Source organism: Colletotrichum paranaense (genome assembly GCF_030867605.1).
Source record: "Colletotrichum paranaense strain IMI 384185 chromosome Unknown Scaffold_6.1, whole genome shotgun sequence".
NCBI lineage: Eukaryota > Fungi > Ascomycota > Sordariomycetes > Glomerellales > Glomerellaceae > Colletotrichum > Colletotrichum paranaense.
In genome coordinates this window covers 1,812,855-1,833,801 of record NW_026848964.1, presented here as the reverse complement: position 1 = coordinate 1,833,801, position 20,947 = coordinate 1,812,855, and the positions used below count along the sequence as shown (strand labels likewise).

Sequence of the window (20,947 nt, the reverse complement as noted above, 5' to 3'; positions counted from 1 at the left end):
GTACAGTGTAGGTTACATGATGGAGGTTTGACAGCGTAAGTCTGGGGTTTTGGGTGACCATGTTGATTATTTTACCACAGACCCCCGGCAATCTTCTCCAAGCTGGTGACAGATACTGAACCTCATGTTCCTTGAAGTGTTTTACATTCGCTTGCATTTGGCAGGTTTGTATACGGTGTCTCAGAGGACCAGGGAAACTGGGGAAACCAGACTTTCAAAAGATGGCGAGAATATTGGGTGGGCTATACAATCCGTTAGCCAAGACGCAAACCAGACTTCAACAAATCCAAGTCAAACGGGGTACCCTTGATCTTACCTCGCAACACCGCCGGGGACATTACACGGCTCGCTCACGACGAAGAAGCTCCACCTCTTTTCGCGCTTACACTGCGCCGCCAGCGCTTCCAGGTCGAAGAGCTCGCCGATGGGCATGCCCCAGCCGGCGAGGAGGACCTCGTGCATCCAGTGCTCCGGGTCGCGGTGGGGCCAGCACTCGAAGGACGGCTGGTCGCCTGCCACGGCGGAGAAGTTGGACCAGACCCAGCGGAGGGTCTCTTCGGATTGGGCTACGCCGGAGAAGGTTTGCGGGCTGGCGGCGAGGTGGTTGGACAGGGTTGAGGGGGGGAGGGAGGCGTGTGTTGCTGTGAAGCCTGTCGTTTTGTTGTTTAAGTCATGTTATCGTAAGAGAGTTGTGACGTGGGAAGAGAGGGACGTGGTATGGGAATTGGGGGCGAGAGGAGAGAAGACAGAAGAGAGAGAGAGAGAGGGGGGGGGGATATACCTGTGCGGGTGATGAGGATATCGCCAAACTTTACCTCGGTGCCCTGCGCCTTGAGGCAGGCTTGGAGGTCCGCGACGGGGATGGAGTCGCGCGCAAAGGGGTCGTAAGGCATGTTTTGCTCGAGGCGCCAGGTGTGGTAGTCTACGAGGATGCCTCTGCCGACGATGCCGTGTTTCTGCCAGGCTTTTTCTGGGATGTCAGCATACTGTTGGAACCCAAGCACACCGTGGTAGGCGCACGGGGGTAGGCTCGACGCTCGACAGAGCTAAACGGAAGAAGCAATTGGGAGAGCAGGGGAAATTGAGAGAGATGGTTACCTTGGATCCCATTCACAGTCGACCGCCTCCCCTCCTCGTCCACGGCGTGGACCTCGTCCATGGAGACGCCGTTGTAGAACTTTTCTTCCTTTTGGTACCCGAAGTGCCGGAGGCCGTCCCACTGCGACGACGACTGCGAGTTGAAGGTCCACTCGTCGTCGTTTACGAAGCGCGGGTGCTTGCGGTAGAGGTCGTGGTGGAAGGCGCGGCGGTTGAAGAAGGGGGCGGATTGGGCTGTCAGGGGCCAGTTGAGGGAGACTCTGTGCGGTCCCGTCAGTTTTTTTCCCCCCAAGATTCCATCATCTCGCATCTCATGAATCCCCTTTCTTCACATGGTACAAGGTTTGGGTATTGTGGACTTCACGTGGAGGAGGACGATGATGGCGATGTGCTCAGATGGTCAGGTTTACCTCGCGCCCGTCTTAATCTCCTCCCTCGCAGCAGCAGCGACGCGCTCGTCCGTCAACCTGTTCAGCGTCCCCAGCTCGTCCTTGTCGCCGTAGAGGCCCCAGGCCGAGAAGCGCGGGTCGTCTTTGCCGAGGGGCAGCGACTCGAACGGCGGGATGCCGTTTTCGTCGAGGGCGAATTTGGAGTCTGCGGGGGCCATTGTCTCTTCGTCTGGTTTAGAAGAGGTCTGCGTGAGCTGGTTGCCGAGCTGTTGGAGGCGCTTCATTGCCATTTCTCTGGTCTTTTTTTTCTTTCCCTTTTCACCTATCTTTCGAGTCTGAAGTTCTGCAGGATTTGGAAGCGCTCCAAGCTTGGTTATGTTTGGTCTGCGACAGGTTCGTTGATTCGATGGGGTAGGTGATGTTATCTCGGCTTGGAGCTCATGCAGGTTGCTTCTCCGCACTTGTGTGAGGCAATCCGATTGTCATTGAGGAGTTGGCGTAGCAGACCGTCATCCGGTCTCTTATTCCCGGGGGCTGGACAACATCGTCCGGGAGAGGGGGTGCCGTAGCGCAACGCAGGATGCATGCCGGTGTTGGCCAAACGTTGCCCCTGCGATTGGCCAGCGGTGATGATGCGAGGAATTCGAAGTTCCTGTGAACGAAGTCTACGACAGCACCGGTGGGGCTTACACGATGGTAGACGAAAGATGAGCAACAGTCCTTTGATGTGTACACCCGGTGCGGATGAAAACCGGCGCCGGAAACGAAACAGGGAGCGAACTGCAATGCCTTGCTTGCAATAACGTGTGATTCAAATTCTGATGCTGATCATATCACATATATCTGCCCGTCTATCCTAGTTTCCCTTCAACTTATCCCAAAACGAGCTGGGGGCCTTTTCGACCGGGGGTGACAGGATGATCGTGTTCCAAACGATCTCGCCGTCAATGTATAGGTTGTACTTGAGAGAGCTCTGCTCGCCCTCCGCTAGGTTCTCAATGGTCAAAGAGCCAAACTTGGAGTTGCCAGAGTGGATGTACCTATGCCTGTTAGTATCGCACCTTGAATGTTCTGCGACTGCACTTACTTGAGAGACACATCCTCGTTGTCGGTCTGTCTGTAGCTTGGCAACGGTGATGCAAATTGGTTCAGCGGACTGCACGAGAACTCGTATGCGGCGGCGCTCTCAGGCCATCTTCCATCGGCGGGAGGGGGAAACTTGGTGGCCGCAAACTCGTGGCGATCGCCAGAGACGACGACAACACCAACGCCCCTGGCGCCAACATCCCACATGGCCTCCAAAATCTTGCGACGCTCCACCAGGAAACCTCCCCACGTATCCTTGCGGTTGATGGGCCAGTTCTTGGTCAGGGGAATCGACGAGGCAACAATCTTCCATTTGACCCCCTTGGGCTCGGGCCGGTTCAGCCAGGCGAGGAAGTCCTCCAGCTGCTCAGCACCCAGCATCGTCTTCTCCGGGCTGTCGGAAGGAACGTCATTGTCGGATCGGTACGAGCGCGTGTCGAGCATGAAGAAGCTCGCGGGGCCCTGGACAAACTCAAAGTAGGTGGCGCCCTGTCTGCGGAGGTTTGTGGTCCCGGCAACGCGAGCGGGAGGCGGGTTGGCCAGCTCCTGGTAGTGGTGCCACGGCTCGATTGCGGCCCGATACACGCCAGTGGTGTTTGACGACCAGTCGTTGCCGATTTCATGGTCATCAAGAACGTGAATCCAGCTGAGGTTCTGTCCTACGGGTGCCCAGTCCGGCGAGGCGTAGACGTGACGGTACTTTTGACGGTAGTCCTCCTCATTCTTGCCCTGGCGTTTGGGTACGTCAATGTAGATGAAATCGCCCAAGAAGAGCATGAATTGCGCCTGCAGACTAGGTAAGACCCTCGCCAAATGGCGCATGCCGGGAATCGCCAGGGCGTGCTCCAAGGGGTTATACGGGAAGCGCGGCAGGATGCACGAAGTCGACAAGAAGGTGAACTTATTGTCGTTAAAGGTCGACATCTGCCCAGCTCTAGGCGGGGCCACGAACTCGCCGCTGTGGTTGTTGGACGTGCGCCACTCATAAACTCTCTGCTGGGAGTGCTTCAGGGGCACGGTCAAGGTTGTCGCAAAGTCGGTCGTGTTGTCGGTGAATCTCAGCCCGCCACCAAGCTGCCACATGGGATTGTCAAAGGGTGGCTGCGGGTCCTTGATGTGAATCTCGAGCGTAACGGGCATCTTGGCCTGGTCGGGTTCGCGAATGACGAATTTTGCCTCTGTCGGAGAGACATATCCAAGACGCACAAAGGAGAGGTCGTCGACCGGATGGTACTGTCGAACGCGGAATAAGAAGTCGGCCGTCATTGCGACCAAGGCCAAGTTGATCAGGAAGGTCAAGATGGAAAGAACAGGGCTGGTCGAGCTCGGTGTTCCCGCCAGGAGCGTCTTTAGTGGACTGGACTTTTCTGTAACGACGATAGTCTCTTCGACCCGGATCTCTTCAGCAACGACATGGCCGTTGGTGGCGCCGCCGACATCCTCGGTAACAGTCTCTTTGACCGTCACGTCCACGTCGTCCTCCACGACATCGTACTTTGGCTCATTAATGTACCCAGATACGAAGGAAGGCACAAAGACTGCAAAGAGTGCGAATATGCTCATGGGCACAGCAGCCTAAACCAACCATGATCAGCACGATGCGCCAAGCCTGGACAGTCAAACGCTCGGGAATAAGTGGAACTTACTGGGCCGGGGAACTAAAGTTGCATCCAATGATTAGCGACCAATTGTTAAAAGACAAAGTTGAAGAACCTACCCATCGCAGAAAGAGGTACGAGACCGCTCTCAACGCGATTGAGGATGTGGTGGCGATGCGCGTCTGAACCGCCATGACGCCGAGAGCTCCGTAGTGGGTAGATGTTGGAAATTGCAGGTTGTAGATGCGAAAGATTGAACTGGTGGAGGAATAGTGGAATTAAATAGTTTGCAGGGATCGTCTGTGAAAGAAAAAAAGGCAAGAGCTGCTCCCCTTGCAGCTGGGTATTGAAGAGAAAGGACGAGACAATGGAAGAAGGTTTGATAGAAGGTGCTGGTGGTACTCCGTGGACCTGCCCTGCCAGAGGTGGAAGCTCTGCCAGACGTGACGTGACAGCTGAGCTGACTTCTGAAGAGATGAGGTCACTGATTGATGATATGCCCCGTACGCGCTGAAACACCGATAACAAGCCACCTCCCGTTGCATGTGAGCGTGGCTGGTGAGGGAGCTGTTGCTGTTGTGGAGACAGTGGACTGGAGGTGCAAAGGTGCCACCTTGCTCTCCCGCACCGCTGCCGCTGGCCCGTGCGTGCTCCCAAGGGGCGTAGCGGCGCCAATTTTCCGCGCCGAACTTTCAATCGTGGCCCGTTCTAAGTGACCCTTTTGGCGACAGCTTGTCCAGAATCCCCTGCTTCACGAGTCGACGAGAGATACCCTCACGCGCCCACCCAGGACTCTCCCCACGCAACAACACATCATGAGGGTGTCCGCCATTGCCTGCGGGCTTTTTGCCTGCTTCGTTTCCCAGGTCGCTGCCACGGCATTGACCTACAAGCTCCACGCCAATGAGAAGGCCTGCTTCTACGCCAAGACCCAGAAGGATAACGAGAAGATTGCCTTTTACTTTGCCGTGCGTTCACCACCACTTCAAAGTGCTGCATCAAGCTAACAGCGATGCGTAACAGGTCCAATCCGGTGGTTCCTTCGATGTCGACTACACCGTCACCGGCCCGGGCAACAAGATGATCCTCGATGGAGCCAAGGAGCGCCAGGGCGACTTTGTCTTCACGGCCCAGCAGATGGGCGACTACGAGTTCTGCTTCAACAACGAGATGAGTACCTTTGCCGAGAAGTTTGTCGACTTTGAGATTGCCGTACGTTCCCGAATAACTCCCAACCCAAGCTCTACTGACCCATGCCAATCCAGGTCGAGAACGAGGTTCGCGCTCAGCTTCCCGCCAAGCAGGGTGCCTCTCCCGAACAGCACTCCACCCTCGAGGAGACCATCTTCAAGCTCTCCGGCCAGCTCTCGACCATCTCGAGAGGCCAGAAGTACTTCCGCACCAGAGAGAACCGCAACTTCAGCACTGTCCGCAGCACCGAAGGCCGCATCATCAACTTCAGCATGATCCAGTGCGCCCTCATCGTGCTTATGGGAGCTCTGCAGGTGTTTATCGTTCGCTTCTTCTTCCAGGGCGCGCGCAAGGGCTACGTATGAACGGCGCAACGAACCAAAAAAGTTTATTCTGGATTTCATCGCGGCGCGGGGTAAAAGGAGTCACCAGGGACTCGTGTATATCACAAGTAAAAAGAGACTCGATGTGGTTCACGGAATGAGATATCTACGACGATCAAAATTCAGCGCTGTTGTCATGAAGAAGGGAGTCTGCGGGTCGACTGGTCCGTAACTGGGAGCCTTGGAGCACATGTAGCACCGGTACCGCTAGTGGACTTGATGAATGGTTTAATGAGTGTTCTCCCTAGAGTCGAGGTTCTTTGTGACGAGGCTGTTGCCATGATGTGTTTGCCCGCAGGTGTCGGGGCCGAGAGCTTGAACGCTTTCAAGGCCCGACGGACCAACAGGTACTATTTGCGACGTCCCGCCAGGCCACACTTTCCCAGATGCCAGCCACTGCCTTTCCTCGCACACTACTCTTCCACCAAACTTTGGGACCTACAGCTGTCGCAGTTGTGCTAGAGACATTGATAGACGGCATCAACCACTGCCATCCTCAGTGAGCTGTCGGCGACATTTGATTGGCTGAATCTGTGGCTCGTGCACAAGCCACGGCAGGCTGCAGGTAGACCCGCAGTGGTCTTCCCAGCTCGGGCTTGAGCTTCACGAGCTGCGATAGCAACGGTAGCCTCGCGTGCGACCTGTGTAGGTCCTTTCTAGCGACTTTGCTCGGACATATCGCAACCTCACGCGCGCATCCTCCCATGATCAGCGATACTTATGGACCCGAAACCGCATACGCCAGCCCAATCCGCCGCGCCAACGAGCACCTCCAAAACAACACACCACCTCTGCTGAGGTGGATCGCGACTCGTCAATGCCGAGGGACTCGCGCCGCAGCTCCAAAAACCCAAAGAAGCACAAGGAACAGCCAAAGGAGGAATGGTACATCATTAAGGATATCCTAAAAGAAAGGCGAAACGGCTCGAATATTGAATATCTCGTCGATTGGGAAGACAACCCGGAAACCGGCGAGCGATACCGTCCCACGTGGGTAAGTCTAAGTGCCCCCCCCCCCCTTGTTTATCGGAGCGATTGTTAACTCCAACCAGGCCCCAAGCAAGGACGTCACCTCGAAAGCGATATTCGATTGGAGAAGGAAACTCGATTTGGTCTATCAGGAGGACGGCACCGCGCCAGCAGGAGAGCCTGTATTGCGGGACGTCCGAGGTGTAGCACAGCAGGGCTCACCGGCGCGTACTCCGTCCACCAGGTCGATCGACAGTAGCCAGCCCGTGCAGACGGCAAACAGACGCAGGAGACCACAGTCTAGGCAGTCAGAAGACCTGCAGAATCCGGACTCGGACAACGACTCGAACCCACCTCAGCAGAAGCGGTACCCTAGTGAGGTTCCTTCCCTGCTGTCGTCGGCATCAGAGGTTGATACCGACGCTGCCTCGGATGTTGTATACAACAACACCACGGCCAGCTTCTTCGTGGCGATTCCCTCCAAAGTAGATCGCGACTTTTCAGAATACATTAGTATATCCGACTCGCGAGGGTCAACGTCGCTCAGCTCGCAGCCCATCTCGGCCCTTGAAGACGAAGACAGCCAAGTAGTCATCACCGAGGGCCTCAGTCAAAGGACGATCCCCGATTCTCAAGAGTACTCAGCATTCGATACCCAGGACTCGCCGTTCTCCAGCAGACAAGGAGCCTCGACAAGCAACAAAGGGGACGCCTGTGTCGAGCGTGAGATTCCGGATTCGCAAAAGCAGTCTAGCCTGAGGACCTCCCTGAGTAAGTCTACGGATTCCCAGGCCCGATACCTCAGTCCAGCGGATCACCGTTCACACTTCTTTGTGCGTCGGACACCCTTGGAGTCGCCTCACCCGGCATCTCAGAATCACCCACCGGAGCCGGTGTCATCGGGTTACATCCCTTTGACGCAGAACAGCCCTGAACCAAGCCAGGGCCCAAGCTTTGACCTCGACCAAGCCTCACCTTTTAATCGGCATTCCGCCGTAGAGCCTGCAGCATCGCACCCACCTCGACGCGCCTCACGTGAACACGACTCCCTTCCTTCAGTCTCTGATAGGTCAATTCCATCTCATCAGATCGACGACCTGCGCGCAGTCGAGCAGGCTGAAAACTCCGCCATTGGAGACTATCCCCAGGACTCGCAGCCTACCAGGACGCCCATTTTCCTCACCCAGCCTGCCTTTGATTTCGACACCTCGACTTCTCAAGCAACTTCATCAGCGAAGAGCGCCTCCAGCAAGTCGCAACAACAGACCGAAAATCAGGAGTGGGCGACTGAGCAAGTCATTGCTTGTTCTGACACACGCCCCAGCCAGAACACGCAAGCTGCTCAAGTCGTTCAACCTCTCCTAGATATTTCCGCAAGCCAGAGCTCCACGGAAGAGCCTGTGGTCCCTGATACCGTCCGTCGAAGACCTTCGCGCATACGCTTCAGTCCCACAGTCACCAGTTCAGGGTCGCCTCCATCACAACGCGACGAGGACGAGGTTTCCGAGGCCGACAGTTTTCAGACTTGCTTCGAAAGACGGTCACTCCCCCCTCATCCCTCATCATCCAACAAGTCTCAGGGCTCTGACCGGCCGCTGAGTCTACCTCCAGCCATGGACACTTCGGGCGATGAACCACTCTCGGCGATAGAGGAGCTGATGAGGATCCAAGAAGCTGCGTTGCAAGGCACATTAGGCGAGGCAGGATTGACGAGTCCGACGACTGAGTCGGCTCAGATTCGTCACGATGACCCCTCACTGGACGCGGATCTTGCATTCTCAGCGCCCATGGATCATCCATCCATCCAAATCAACTCGCAGCCGCCTCTCACAGGAAACTGGACCATGGGAGAGCCAGTCACGTCGTCTACAGATATGCCTGGACTTGCCGGCGCCCCGGTCGAGCCGGCGATGGAGCCTCTGATCCACGAAGAGCACCAAACTGCTAGCATGGGAGACATCTTTCCCAGCAATCTCATGCCACCTGAAGCAGCCGAGCAGCTTCCCATCACCATATCCCCCTCAGACATTAGCAGATCAGTCGAGCCCGAGGAGGCATCGAACACACTTCCTCAGCCCGAGGACCATCCTATGGATATGCTACCGGAAGACCAGACCACCGCAGGCGACCAGAGCACTGTCACTTCGCCGGACATTGAAGAGCCATACCTTTCAGGTCCCCCTACGACCGTGGACCAGAGCGAATACTTGGTTACGCTCTCGTTTCCGGCCAACATTCGCCCCCTGTATCGGAGCACCATCAAGTCCTATCGCAATATGATTGAGCAATTCACCAAGGATATGCAGTCCGAGGAAGACGTCCCCGATAAAACCGCTATAGAGTCTATTAGCAAAATGCTCAGCCAGCTTCGCGACATTTGCGACATGCCCGCGCCTCTCGACGGTGACTCGATTGATGCCTTGTCAGCAGAAGACCTCAAGAAGCATGCCATGGGCACCAATAGCAAGTTCTTCTTTGTGGGCCGATTCCTCGAGCGACTCCAGACAAGCCACAAGAAGATACTCATTCTTGCGCGTGATATCAACGTCATCGGGTACCTCGAGGCTATCGTCGGCACCGGGGATATGGCGTACTCGCGAAAGGGGTTGCATGAGCTGGAAAGCCAGGATGAGCATTCTCTGCTCGTCGTTCTCGTGCACTCCGAGCAGGCTCTCGTCGATGACCTAAGCGACTTTGACGTCGTCATTGGATTCGACAATGGCATTTTGCAGACAGACCTCCTTGATCAATGGGGCAAGATGAACGGGAAGAAGCCAATGCTGCTGAGGCTCACGACGACGTGCTCTATCGAGCACCTGGAGTTACTGTTGCCGGCGGATTTCACGGGCTTGGTACGACAGAATGCGCTATGCATCGCCGTGTGCCAGTCAAGAAAGATGAGCTATCTTGACGAAAGAGATAACCAGGGCGTCATGATTGATCACTACGCAGTTTCGTTTGCCAATCAGGCAATCCTTCCCGACCCCGGCTTCGACTGGGACCCTGAGCTTATCCCCTCCTCTGTTCTGGACTTGTACTCGAGCAGCCAGCCCGAGAGCCAGGCGGAGGAGCCGACCCGCAAGCGCAAAACTGTGAGTTGCCCTTTTGTGGTATAGAATCAGTGCTAATCAGGTGCGTAGGATGGCGAGCAGCAGCAGGCTGTCAAACGCCTTCGGGTCAGCCCGCTCCCTGGACAAGATCCGGGAGACATTGACGCAGCGGTTCGCAGTCAGTTGAATCCTCGACCGTCACAGCTGCACGTCCAGACGACCCAGGAGCATCTGGACACTCTAACGGATAAGGTAGGGAGCGTTGGCACGGCTCAACATTACAGATTGCTAACGGAGTATCAGGTGTCCGAACTCGAGCATCAGCTAGAGGAGAAGAACAGCATGGAGTCCAATCTCCGGAAACAGGTCATCAATCTCTCCAAGAGGGTCAAGAGCTACGACGAGACCACCAACTCCATTCAGGCGGCACACATGGCGTCGCTTCGGGAACGGGCCAAGTTCGAGGCTGAGCGCGATGAAGCAAAGAGAAAGGAGGAACAGGCCCTGGAAAAGAGCCGCGAGTGGCAAGAAAAGGCCCAGGCTTTCGAAGAGAAGTTAAAGGCCAAGAGCGCCACTCTCGAAGAAGCCCTCGTCAACGCCGGCTCCGTCGCGACGGAGACGTTCAAAGAGAAGACGGCAGAACTCGAAAAGGCCTTGGCCAAGGTGGCAGAGCTCGAGAAGAAGCTCGAGAGCCGGGACGGCGAGCTAAGCTACGCGAGAGACGCGTATCAGACGGCCAACCATTCCAACAGCGAGCTCTCTCGCGAGAACCGTGAGCTCAAGGAACAGGTGGCCGCGATGCAATCGTCAGTCCCGGGTAACCTCGCGCAGGTCCTCAACGTCACGGCCAACGCCGGACAGCAGGTCAAGGAGATGCAGAGGCAGATTGCCGAGACCAAGGCCATCACCAAGGACCGCGAAAAGGAGCTCGCACGCGTGGAGAAGGAGCTGCGGGCGCTCAAAAACGGACGCAGGGAGACGAGGCAGCAGAGCGTGCCCCGAAGCCCGCGGCTGAGCGTCATGAGCCCGCGAACGGGACGCGCTGCTGGCGGTGGCGGTAACGGTGGTTCGGCTAGTCGAGGGACGTCGCCTACGCCGCATGAATCTGGCGGCGGTACGCCCGTTGCGGGTCTGCAGTTTTTTAATAACTCGGCCAACAACAGGTGGCCCCATTTGCGGGATTGAAAACGTGGGTTTACGTGATGGCGGTCTTGGGGATTGAAAGATTGCGAGGAGAGTCTGGAGATGTCAGGGGAGGACATTGTACTGATTTGATGTGTACCGTTGTTACCGAGAGCTCGGTAATGGTTTCCTTACCCTTAGAGAGAAAGATACCACTGAGAGGGTTTCGCTGTGTTTTGATGCCTTGGCTCTGAGAGGTTGTGGTTGAGCTGGATAGTTATCAGATGGCTATATGCTACGAAAGACACGTCTTGCTATCTCGTTGGTGATGATCAGAAAGCTGTCGCTTGGCAACCTGTGACTAGATGCATCGAGGCGTTACATTCCCGAGACGTTTGGAATGCAGGTCCCCCAGCTGTTCCCCACTGAATTGGCTCACTTGCTTGCTCAACGTCACGACTGCCCAGGAAAAGCACGGCAGGCTGGGTTCTGGTAGACAGACTGGTTGAACATATGACATTGAGAAGAGGCTCTAAGATGGTACATGGGACTTTGATTTGGGAAAATCACACTACCAAGAAAAAACTCCCCCTCCCGTTCTATCGGACTTCTCCTACAGACACAAACACACGCGGCAAGCAGACTTTGTCGGGTTTTGCTCCTTTCTTTCCTCTCTTCTTGGCTCCTGTAGAAATATACAAGTTGGTTTCGAGTTTAATATTGTTTTGGCCCTAGCCGGGGTAATGTCGGTTCCAACGAATCTCGATATTCCCTTTCGTTTTAACCCTCGTTTTGAATTTGCTGAATTCGGAGGTCGAAAACTTAGTTCTTCTCCTCGGGGTAGATGTCCTCCTTGAGGGGGACGCCGAGCTCTTCCCTCAGGGGCTTAAGCTCCTCGAGGTACTGCTCGTACTGGCCCTTGTTCTCGACCTTGGCCTTGACGCCTGTTGGGTGTGTCAGTTGGGATTCAGTCAGTTGTGCAGGGCATCCGCAGTGTTGCTCGGGCCTGCGGAAGACGGGAACCCGGGTGCACGTTGCACAGCTGCAACAGCAATTGGGGAAGGGTGGATGCATACCCTCAAAGATGCGGACGGCGGTAGCAAAGTCGTTGACGCGACGGGCGGCCTTGAGAGCGGCGGCGACGACGGAGGGAGAGGGGACCAAGTCGTAGGCGAAGGCGTTGTTGAGGTTACGCTGTTGTTGCGGTAAAAAAGAGTCAGCCTCGCCCCATCAGACCACTTCTTTGCCGGGGGTACGGGTAGTAGGGGACTAGGTTCAGATCCCGAGGGCATAGTGTCAGAGGCCGTACCTGAAGCTCGAAAACGTCCTGGACGCCATCGAATTCCTTCTCGAATCTGTGGTGCAAAAGTTAGCGGTGCCAATTGAGAAGCGAGTCCGAGGGTCGACGAGGGTCAATGGCTTTGTCGCGCGGATGAAGAGGGATGGAGATGGTGGCATGATGGTGGTTGGCGGGCAAAAAAAGGCACCAATCCTTCCAACATCCCTATCGTCCCTCTCGCCCGAGAGTTTCCCTCCAACCCGCACGACCCCCCCTTCGAAACCACCCAATCCAACAATCCAAAGCAATGTATGGCTCACCTCGCGCTGAACTCCTCGAAAGTCTCCTCGGCGTGGTCGCCGGAGCGGAGGCGGGCGCTGGTGCTGAAGTTGCTGGCGGCCGGGACACCCGCGACGATGGGCAGGAGCATGCCGGAGCGGGCGACGAGAGGCTGGCGGATGGGGTTCGCGCGGAAGAAGCTGGTCGAGCCGCGGGCGGCGACGCGGAGGATAGAGGCAGACATTTCGTTCGATTAGAGAGGAGAGTGGTAGCGGGTCGACCGAGAGGAGAGGCGAAGGTGGAGGTTGCTGCGTCGGTGACGATTATTTTTTCGCGAAAGCTACGGGCGTTTCGTTCGGGATTGAGTCGGATGATGTGGTTGGAGTTTGGTAGGCACGAAAAAGGATTGGATTCTGCGAGATTTTGATTGGATGACTAAGCCGTAGCTTTGGGGTGTGCTTTGCTTTGGGGAGAGCCAATAGCTGTGAAGCTCCAGGCCGTGTGAATTGTGTCTGGGCTGCCGCTGCCTGACGTGTAAATCACCAGCGGATGAACACAGTGTTGGCGCTGTACGCACGCGTGTCAATCATCAGGCCACTGTGGACGATTCTCCCCCGAATCTGGAAATGGTCATACTCATCCTCCAGGCTCTCACTGGTTCCCCAGGAACCCTGACAGAGTTGCGTGGTGTTTTGGGTGCATCTTCAACCTCCCCCCGGGAATATGACAGACCATTGGGACACGTGAACTACGGGGGTTTTGTTCGGATCTCGTAAGGCTCCCCCCGGGGTTCCCGCAATGGACACAGAGCACCAATTCCCCGGGCCGGAGTTGGGAGCAAACTTGAGGCTCCGTTGCACCGACCATCCCATCCTCCCAAGTACGGATACACATATGCTGCACGGCTTCTCTTCAAGGGGGGAAGGCTGATTGGGACGGAAGGGGGAGAAGACACGGGGCCGGAGGTGGCCGGACCAAGAAGCCGGAGATTGTGACGGCATCCAGCACGTCCCCCATCGAGATTCGATGATCGTGGGAGACAGTTGATCAGTACAAGGTCAATTGGGTGCCGGAGCCGAGGCACAATTGTTTTATTGACCCTCTTTCTGCTTGCATAGGCAATCTTGTATGGATACGGGATGCAGTCTACAGATAGTACAAACGAAAAGACCTGACTCTCTGTCTACTCCATACGGCCTGCGCTGTGCAATTGGCAACGTAGCCTAAACTTCCGAGATTGCAATGTGCATCACGAGCAGTCGAGGTACTCGGTACATGCGGCCGTGACGGTTGTTTTGGGGCTAGGTCGAGTTGGCAGTGGGTTAGCCCGACGACTAACTGGACCTTGTTCAGCGCAACCCAAGACTCCCGTCTCCGAAGAGTAAGACCTCTCCAACATGGAACGCATGGAACCAACCTGCAAGGTCTCCAAGACTGGGTTGCAACGGCCCGCGTCGTCTGGCAGCTGACGGTATGTTCGTTGTCTGTAGGATGTTTTGTGGTGTTGCCAAGGGTCGAACAGACCGCAGTATCCGAACGACATAAGCCTACCGGAGCATCTGGCCAGTCAATCAGGACGGTGAATATTAAACAACGTCCGGCCTTTGACGGCATCTTGTTCCCCGTACTTTGCCTACCTCAAGGTTCCTTACGTCCACTGTACTTACTCAGGCGGTGACATAGCTGGGTCACGTGTTTGCGCGCTACAGGCAGTATCAGTGCCTTGGAAACCCAGGTACCTACGTCGAGTGGGTACGCTGGAGTCGCTGGACGACCAGGTACCCAAATGAGCATAGGCCCAGGCACGGCCCATGATTGGCTGCGCTAGGGTCTGACAGCGAATCACATGCTGCACGATCAAATGAAGGCCGCGAAAAAGGCTGCGCGACAAGTACAGGGTACCTTGACCTTCTGGATCGGAATTTTCCCCTTTTGACCATCTCAACAACTTTTCGCATCGCCGCCTGTTGCTGCTGCTGCTTGCTCCATTGCTCGTGTCCTTCCCCGTCCGTCCTCCTTTTTTCCTCCTCCTCATAAACCAACTCGTGCCCGTGGCGTTTTTCCCGTTGTCTGATCACCTCCCTTCCGACCCCTCCCCGCGTCTCAATTCTCCAGACTCTCATCGGGTGTCTTGCGGCGGGTAGAGAGAGAGCGAGAGCGCGTTTTCTGCAATTCTTCTTTTCTTCCCTCCATTATTTGTCGTCACTCCTTAGACTTCTGCCTCTTTTCTGGGTCGTGTCCATCGAACCGCTTTGCCGCCGCCGCTGCTGCATTGCTGAGTAGAACACACTCTACCTCCTCCATCCCATCAATCCGCGTCTTCCGTGTCGAGTCCCCATCGAAAGACCCACGGTAACCGAACACCTTGTCGCAAATCTTCGCAAGTAGATAATCGCGCCACAACACCCGTCTTTCTTCTCCCACCGAGCTCGACGAAAAAAAACACCACCAACCACCAAGATGGCGGCCACACAAGCACCTTCCTCGTTCTACGAGCAACTGCCTCTCCCCACGCTCGACCGCCCCTTTGGCATCCACCTATGGCCTCTTCTCGACAAGGTCTGGACTCCCATCGTGGGCTACCCCGTGAGCGAGTTCAGATTCCAGCCTGGCGTCACGCCCATGTCGACCATCAAGTCGGCCGGCATCTTCGTCATCATCTACTACACCATCATCTTTGGAGGACGCGAGTGGATGCGCAACCGCGAGCCCTACAAGCTCAAGGGTCTCTTCCTCGCCCATAACTTGATCCTCACCCTCATCAGCGCCGGTCTCCTCGCTCTCTACATTGAGGAGCTCCTGCCCACCGTTGTTCGCAAGGGCATCTTCCACTCCATCTGCCACGCCGACGGCGGCTGGACCCAGCCTCTCGTTGTCCTCTACTACGTACGTTCCATCGACTGGCGCGCGATTGACACCAGCTGACCAGCCTAGATGACCTACCTCACCAAGTACATGGAGCTGCTCGACACCGTCTTCCTCTTCCTCAAGAAGAAGCCTCTGAGTATGCGCACCTCCCTGGTTTGTGTAACCCTCGAGACTGACACTCTACAGCCTTCCTCCACTGCTACCACCACGGCGCGACTGCTCTCCTCTGCTACACCCAGCTGATTGGCTCCACTGCCGTCTCATGGGTTCCCATCACCCTCAACCTCGGCGTCCACGTCGTCATGTACTGGTACTACTTCCAGAGTGCCCGCGGCGTTCGCATCTGGTGGAAGGAGTGGGTCACTCGTTTCCAGATCATCCAGTTCATCATCGATCTCGGTAAGCTGCACTCAGTCCGTCTGTCAACAAAGTATTAACTGTCCCAGGCTTCGTCTACTTCGCCTCCTACACCTACTTCACCTCGACCTACTTCCCCTGGATGCCCAATGCGGGCGAGTGTGCCGGTGAGGAGTTTGCCGCCTTTGCTGGTATCGGTATCCTCAGCTCCTACCTCGTCCTCTTCATCTCCTTCTACCTCGCAACCTACAAGAAGGGCGGCAAGTCCCAGACCCGCAAGTCTCTCCGCCGCATGAGCCAGGCTCCCCTCCCCGACCCTCACGCTGTTGCCTCGGCTGTCGCCGGCCACTCCAACGGCAGCGCCAAGGCCAGCGGAGCCAAGGCCAACGGCTCCTCCACTCCTCGATCCCGCAAGGCGTAAACCCCTTGCCAATCTTGGTGCCGTCCACTCTGTGGAGTGTATATACGCAGGTGACCGCACAGGCATCTGAGGGTCTCTGTTTGCCGATATGTCAACGGCTTAACGCGTTTGGATGTGACGAGACACCTTATTCTTTGGCTTGACGGCATGCCAGGCCGCGCGACTACGACTTTTTCCAAGGCGTGGCCTTTTCTTCACAACTGTGTATTACTGCATCGTTCCCTCGCTACTGGCGAGGCAACACTTTGAAAAACGAAAAAAGGAGCCCTGCTGTGATACGCAGTGGGGGTCTACAGTCGGACGTGTATGACGACCTGGGAGGCTGACGACGTTTGTATGTTTGTGCCTTTGGCGAACTGGGGTGGGGTTGGGCATCATTGCAGAAAAAGACGAAATGATCTTACTGGGCGATGGCAGCAAAGGGAGCCTCACGCTCTCTCGCCCGGAGGAGGAACAAACTTAGAACATTTGTAATTTTCCTTGTGTTTCTTTGTGTGTCATAGATGGGAGCGGGCCCGTCGCCTCAGCTTTTGGGGGGGGCGTGCTGGCTCAATGATACTAATAACTCTTTCACCACAATGCAGACCTGTCTCTGGCTGGTGTGAAGTCTGAGCTGTTGGTCAGCATCTGGCAAGATTTGCCCCTTGGAAGGACTTGGGACGGTGTGGTTACTCACGCCTGGCTGTACGGTCTTCCTCGATGGTATGTTCCTCTTTTTCTTTCTTCCCCTCTCCCCCTCCCCCAAAATGATGAGTCCTACACGTTACCCAGCTCACTCAGACGCACCAATGTGCGGTTGCTGAGAAAACGTTTGATCACGTCTGATTTTGTTGTCACAATACCTTTGTTTCTTTCAAGGACATCCTGGACACACCAAGATGCTGACTTTGTCTTTTCAGGGGTTAATTCGCCAAGGTGTACTGAACATGGGCTCGGCTTTGATGAATGGGATGTAATAGGTAGAAGAATACGATACAGATTTTACTGAATTTTGTGCTGGTGTGCCCTGGTGATGTTAACTGAAGATGAGGTCGTGGAGAGTTTCTGTGGAAGAGGCCGTGACTTTGGTTGACATGAGGCTGGCTGACTCACTCTGGGGATATCGTCTGGAAGGCTGAAGGGTGGGCTTGGGACTTCTTCGGTCTTGATGCTGCTCTCATAAAAAAGCTGTCTGCCTTGGGGGTGTCGCTTATCATTGACGTAGGTCATGTCATGGCAAGGCAGGCTTTCGTCTCGGGGTGCCGCGACCTTTGCCCAGGACTGACGGGGGAGATTCGAGTGCCGTCCTCTGGCCTACTATCCCAAATCGGAGAAAGGACTTTTCCAACCATTTTACAGAAGATCGATATCCCAGTGGCCTGGGTTCCAAGGGGCAAGGGATCAGTGATTGGAGCATGCTTCGGGTCGGCCTTGTTCGATTCTGGCGGAGCAGGTACAGAAAGATTGCCACCAAAGTACTGAAAGTCGAGTTTGAAAGGCCTTCAGTCATTCAAGCTATATCTAGGAATGACCATCGCTCTTACCTGCCCAGACTGACGCTCTGAGCGCGAAACAAAGGGGGCCAGCCGCCCAAGGTCCTCAACACCACTCGCACCATCATCATCACCACCACCACTCGGTTCGAATCCCCCAATCGTCATAAGACAAATCATTTCAGCCAGTCATTACACTACCAAATCAATTACCAAAACAACAAAAAAAGAATGTTCTACGCTCAATCTCGTCCCTTTCGGGAGGAGACCCCGCGCTACCCGAGCGTTACCGCCGCAACCACAAGGCAGCATAGGACTCGAACCCCGATCGGTGGATTATCGTGGTAGTATTTGTGACCCTATTACTACGATGAGCCTGTCGCTTTTACCATTGAGCCATCGGGTGGACTCGGTCAACTTGTGGTTGGGAGGAGTCGAGGTGCGCTCGCCTAAGGACTTTCCACCATTCTGCGAGTGTTGGACTTTGTGGATGAGATACCTTGGGAGAAAGGAGCCGACCGGGTTGTCTGAGTATCGTGGGATGGAATGGTGTTGAAGGACGGGGTGAGGACGGGAAGAGTGTGGATTGTGGCGGCGGTGGTTGTAGGTTGTGTGTGGAATGGCACGGTATGGACGATGCTGGAAGGAATGGGAAGTTTTTTTTCTAGCTGAGAGATGATCTTATCTTTGAGCAGATGACGATACCATCGCTGGCAAGAGATGCTCTCCAAATGCTGCTCAACGCACCATCAGCGCTACACGAATGGAAAATGAGTGGTCCGAGCATTGTTGATCTCGAGTTTTTAGCCGGCATCTCAACACTGACGAAGTCTTCTGACTATTGAATACTGGCCTATTGGTGAGCAGTATTCCAAACCCCCAACTCTCCCTTCTCCCTCAGCTTCTCCTCAAGTATCGAAGAATGACCGACCCGAAGCTCGCTTCAACCACTGATGCCTCGCCCTTGGAATTCTAGCCATCAGGATATCAGACCCAATTCGAGACCCATCTTCTCAATCCAGAGAGAGGGAAACATGCATGCCTCTTGGAGTGTCCTGAGGCTCTACATACCTTCCACGGTGTGGAACCCAAGGTGATACGCTTGCCACACAATACTGATATGGCCCAAAGTCGGTGGCTGATAAACAGTCTGTTCAGGGGTAAGAGGTTTTCCCACAAGAGGATACTACTATTGCAAAGACTTGTCTCTTGTTCACCTTAGAATCATGCGGCCCCGGGCAAGCGGTCAGTCAGTCAGTCTACGGTCGGTTCGAGGTCTCCTACGGCTTGTCTTTGCCATGCTTTGAGGAAATCCGAACCGAGTTGCGAAGTAGTTGTGGCTGTTGGAGAATTGGATCAGTGACACGCTGACCACAACCGTTTCTTACGAGCCAACCAGCACGAGTCTCCCTTCTGGGGTTTCCCTCTCAAGAGTAAGCCAGTCCATCATGATGAACAAAGCAAGGTCCAATTCACGAGTCTGGAACGTTCAGAAGTCCATGTCGCATCGCAAAAAGGCTATGGATGTTGGGTACTCAAAACTTTGAATGAATGTCCGGTATCTAGATCCAGAGAATGTGCGATCTTTCCAAAGCACAGGTAGCCTATTTGCTGCGACAACCCAGTCGAGCTGAAAAAGAGCGTAGGACTCAGACCCTTCATGGGGTGCTGAATTATGAAATACCCTATCCCGGTCATCGTTGACCCGCAACAAAGACGCGGAGGAAAGATAGTTAGTAAAATGGAGAGAATAGAGCCCCGACTACACCTTCGTAGGACAACCCGAATAGCGACGGAGAGAGAACACTACGGCCGTCTCCTCCCAGCAGCAGGCGGCGCAGCTGGAACCGGCACAGGAACCGGCGACGCGTCAACGGGAGCAGGCGCAGCGGGAATGGCAGAAGCGCTAGCACTCGGCACCGACGGCGCGGCAGAAGCAGCGGGAGCACATCCGAGGTTGCAGGGCGTCTCGCAGCGGCCGATAAAGTCGGGCTCGTCGTTCTTGCAGCGGCCCTGGCAGGGGCAGATGAGCTCGATGGCGGACCCCGTCTTTTGCCCGGGAGGACAGATGCAGACGAAGAGGGTGTTTTCGAGGGACTCGACGGCCGGGGCGGCGGCGGCGCAGTTTGTGCCCGGGGTTGCGCAGTAGCCTTGGCCTACTTGTTCGGTTGTGTAGCCTGCAGGGGTGTTAGGATCTCGTGGGAGAAAGGGAGATTTCTTTGTCTGGAGACGTGGAAGAAGCGATGTGAGAGGAGGACGAGTTGCGGACAGTACCTTGGAAGCCGACGAGGACTTTGCCGCAGTAGGTTGCGCCGCAGACGCAGTGGGCGCCGCCGGGGGCGGGTGCCGGCTGTGCTGGGCCTGAGGGAGCGGGCGCGGGGACGGGGTCCGGGCCGGGGTTGTTTGGGATGGGCTCGGTGGGCGCGGGCGGCTGGCCGTTGACGGTGATTGTCGTGATGGAGGTTGAGACTGGCGGCACTTGGGGGTCTTGTGGCGCGGCAGAGGCCCAGGCCAGGAGAGTGGCCAGTGGTAGGATGTTCAACTTCATCTCTGCGTGGTGGGAGGGCTGGGAGAGTTGGTGTCTTGGTTATGCGAAGAGATGAATGCCGCTACTCTGGCGTTGTTGGCGATGGGAAGGACGGGGTTGCGTGATTGACAGCTCGCTTTATACACATTGTCGACGTCCAACTTCTTCGTCATGATGTGATGTTTGGGCGAGAGGAGTCGAAGGACGTTGAACATTGTCTGACGTTTCTTCTCGTGGACTCGGCTGATGTAGCTTACACGTTGTCCGTTGCATCCGTGATGGAGGTGATACCATCGCGTGTATGGAGGTAAAGACAAGTCAGTTCGTAGTTCTAGTTGGATATGCTTGCACTTGATCTGGCCCAGTTTGTCAGGAAAGAGTCGGCAAAGACATGCTTGTTTCGATAGACACTTGATTCTATTACGACCGCAGACGTTGTCAACTCTGAAGACGACAAGACGATACTAGGCTTATGGCACTTTGACAGCTGCATCTGTTCCGCGTCATCGCAATTCCTCACTTGCCGCAATCCGATCTCGAGAGACACAGAGTAACCCGTCCACACGGGTGCAACAGGACTCGACGAGGCAGAGCATGGCGACCACGTCAAGACCCAAGGCGACGGGCTATTGTCACAATTTGAGATAGCCCCAGAAGAAGAACACGAAGTCGGTGTTCCCCTGTGCCCCTCGATTCCTACCTAAGCTTGCACATATCGGGCATCACCGAGGTTCTTCCCCTAACCGTGACGGCCAGAGAACCACCTTACGTCGCAGCGTGTTGTCTCAAGGAGACTAGGGAAATAGGAGCAATTCAAAAATCATCAGCATCGTGGTTGTATCGTGTTCTGTGCCTCGA

General features: G+C 55.5%; 7 protein-coding genes across 7 annotated transcripts; 3 read left to right on the top strand and 4 right to left on the bottom strand.

Moving 5' to 3' along the window:
* Positions 1–214: 214 nt before the first annotated feature.
* Positions 215–1,777, bottom strand: CPAR01_08267 (uncharacterized protein; the record flags this gene model as incomplete). Its single annotated transcript, XM_060492535.1, has 5 exons — positions 215–242; positions 317–650; positions 782–956; positions 1,007–1,358; positions 1,509–1,777. The coding sequence occupies 5 exons, from the start codon at positions 1,775–1,777 to the stop codon at positions 215–217; spliced, it is 1,158 nt and encodes a 385-aa protein (XP_060348905.1).
* Positions 1,778–2,343: 566 nt separating this feature from the next.
* On the bottom strand, positions 2,344–4,365 carry CPAR01_08266 (PhoD-like phosphatase; the record flags this gene model as incomplete). Its single annotated transcript, XM_060492534.1, has 4 exons — positions 2,344–2,527; positions 2,575–4,148; positions 4,220–4,231; positions 4,291–4,365. 4 exons carry the CDS (start codon positions 4,363–4,365, stop codon positions 2,344–2,346), a joined length of 1,845 nt encoding a protein of 614 aa, XP_060348904.1.
* A 173-nt stretch (positions 4,366–4,538) lies between these two features.
* Positions 4,539–5,727, top strand: CPAR01_08265 (emp24/gp25L/p24 family/GOLD; the record flags this gene model as incomplete). The annotated part of the gene is made up of 5 exons (XM_060492533.1): positions 4,539–4,674; positions 4,760–4,833; positions 4,903–5,139; positions 5,195–5,383; positions 5,437–5,727. 5 exons carry the CDS (start codon positions 4,539–4,541, stop codon positions 5,725–5,727), a joined length of 927 nt encoding a protein of 308 aa, XP_060348903.1.
* A 667-nt stretch (positions 5,728–6,394) lies between these two features.
* CPAR01_08264 (uncharacterized protein) lies at positions 6,395–10,949 on the top strand (the record flags this gene model as incomplete). The annotated part of the gene is made up of 4 exons (XM_060492532.1): positions 6,395–6,739; positions 6,798–9,806; positions 9,855–10,016; positions 10,068–10,949. Coding segments are annotated over 4 exons (4,398 nt in total), but the record flags the coding sequence as incomplete, so codon positions are not given.
* A 759-nt stretch (positions 10,950–11,708) lies between these two features.
* On the bottom strand, positions 11,709–12,688 carry CPAR01_08263 (cytochrome c oxidase subunit Va; the record flags this gene model as incomplete). The annotated part of the gene is made up of 4 exons (XM_060492531.1): positions 11,709–11,830; positions 11,963–12,080; positions 12,196–12,241; positions 12,486–12,688. The coding sequence occupies 4 exons, from the start codon at positions 12,686–12,688 to the stop codon at positions 11,709–11,711; spliced, it is 489 nt and encodes a 162-aa protein (XP_060348901.1).
* A 2,216-nt stretch (positions 12,689–14,904) lies between these two features.
* CPAR01_08262 (GNS1/SUR4 family protein) lies at positions 14,905–16,090 on the top strand (the record flags this gene model as incomplete). The annotated part of the gene is made up of 4 exons (XM_060492530.1): positions 14,905–15,330; positions 15,379–15,448; positions 15,499–15,711; positions 15,759–16,090. The coding sequence occupies 4 exons, from the start codon at positions 14,905–14,907 to the stop codon at positions 16,088–16,090; spliced, it is 1,041 nt and encodes a 346-aa protein (XP_060348900.1).
* A 3,278-nt stretch (positions 16,091–19,368) lies between these two features.
* CPAR01_08261 (uncharacterized protein) lies at positions 19,369–20,110 on the bottom strand (the record flags this gene model as incomplete). Its single annotated transcript, XM_060492529.1, has 2 exons — positions 19,369–19,739; positions 19,837–20,110. The coding sequence occupies 2 exons, from the start codon at positions 20,108–20,110 to the stop codon at positions 19,369–19,371; spliced, it is 645 nt and encodes a 214-aa protein (XP_060348899.1).
* Between the last annotated feature and the right edge of the window lie 837 nt (positions 20,111–20,947).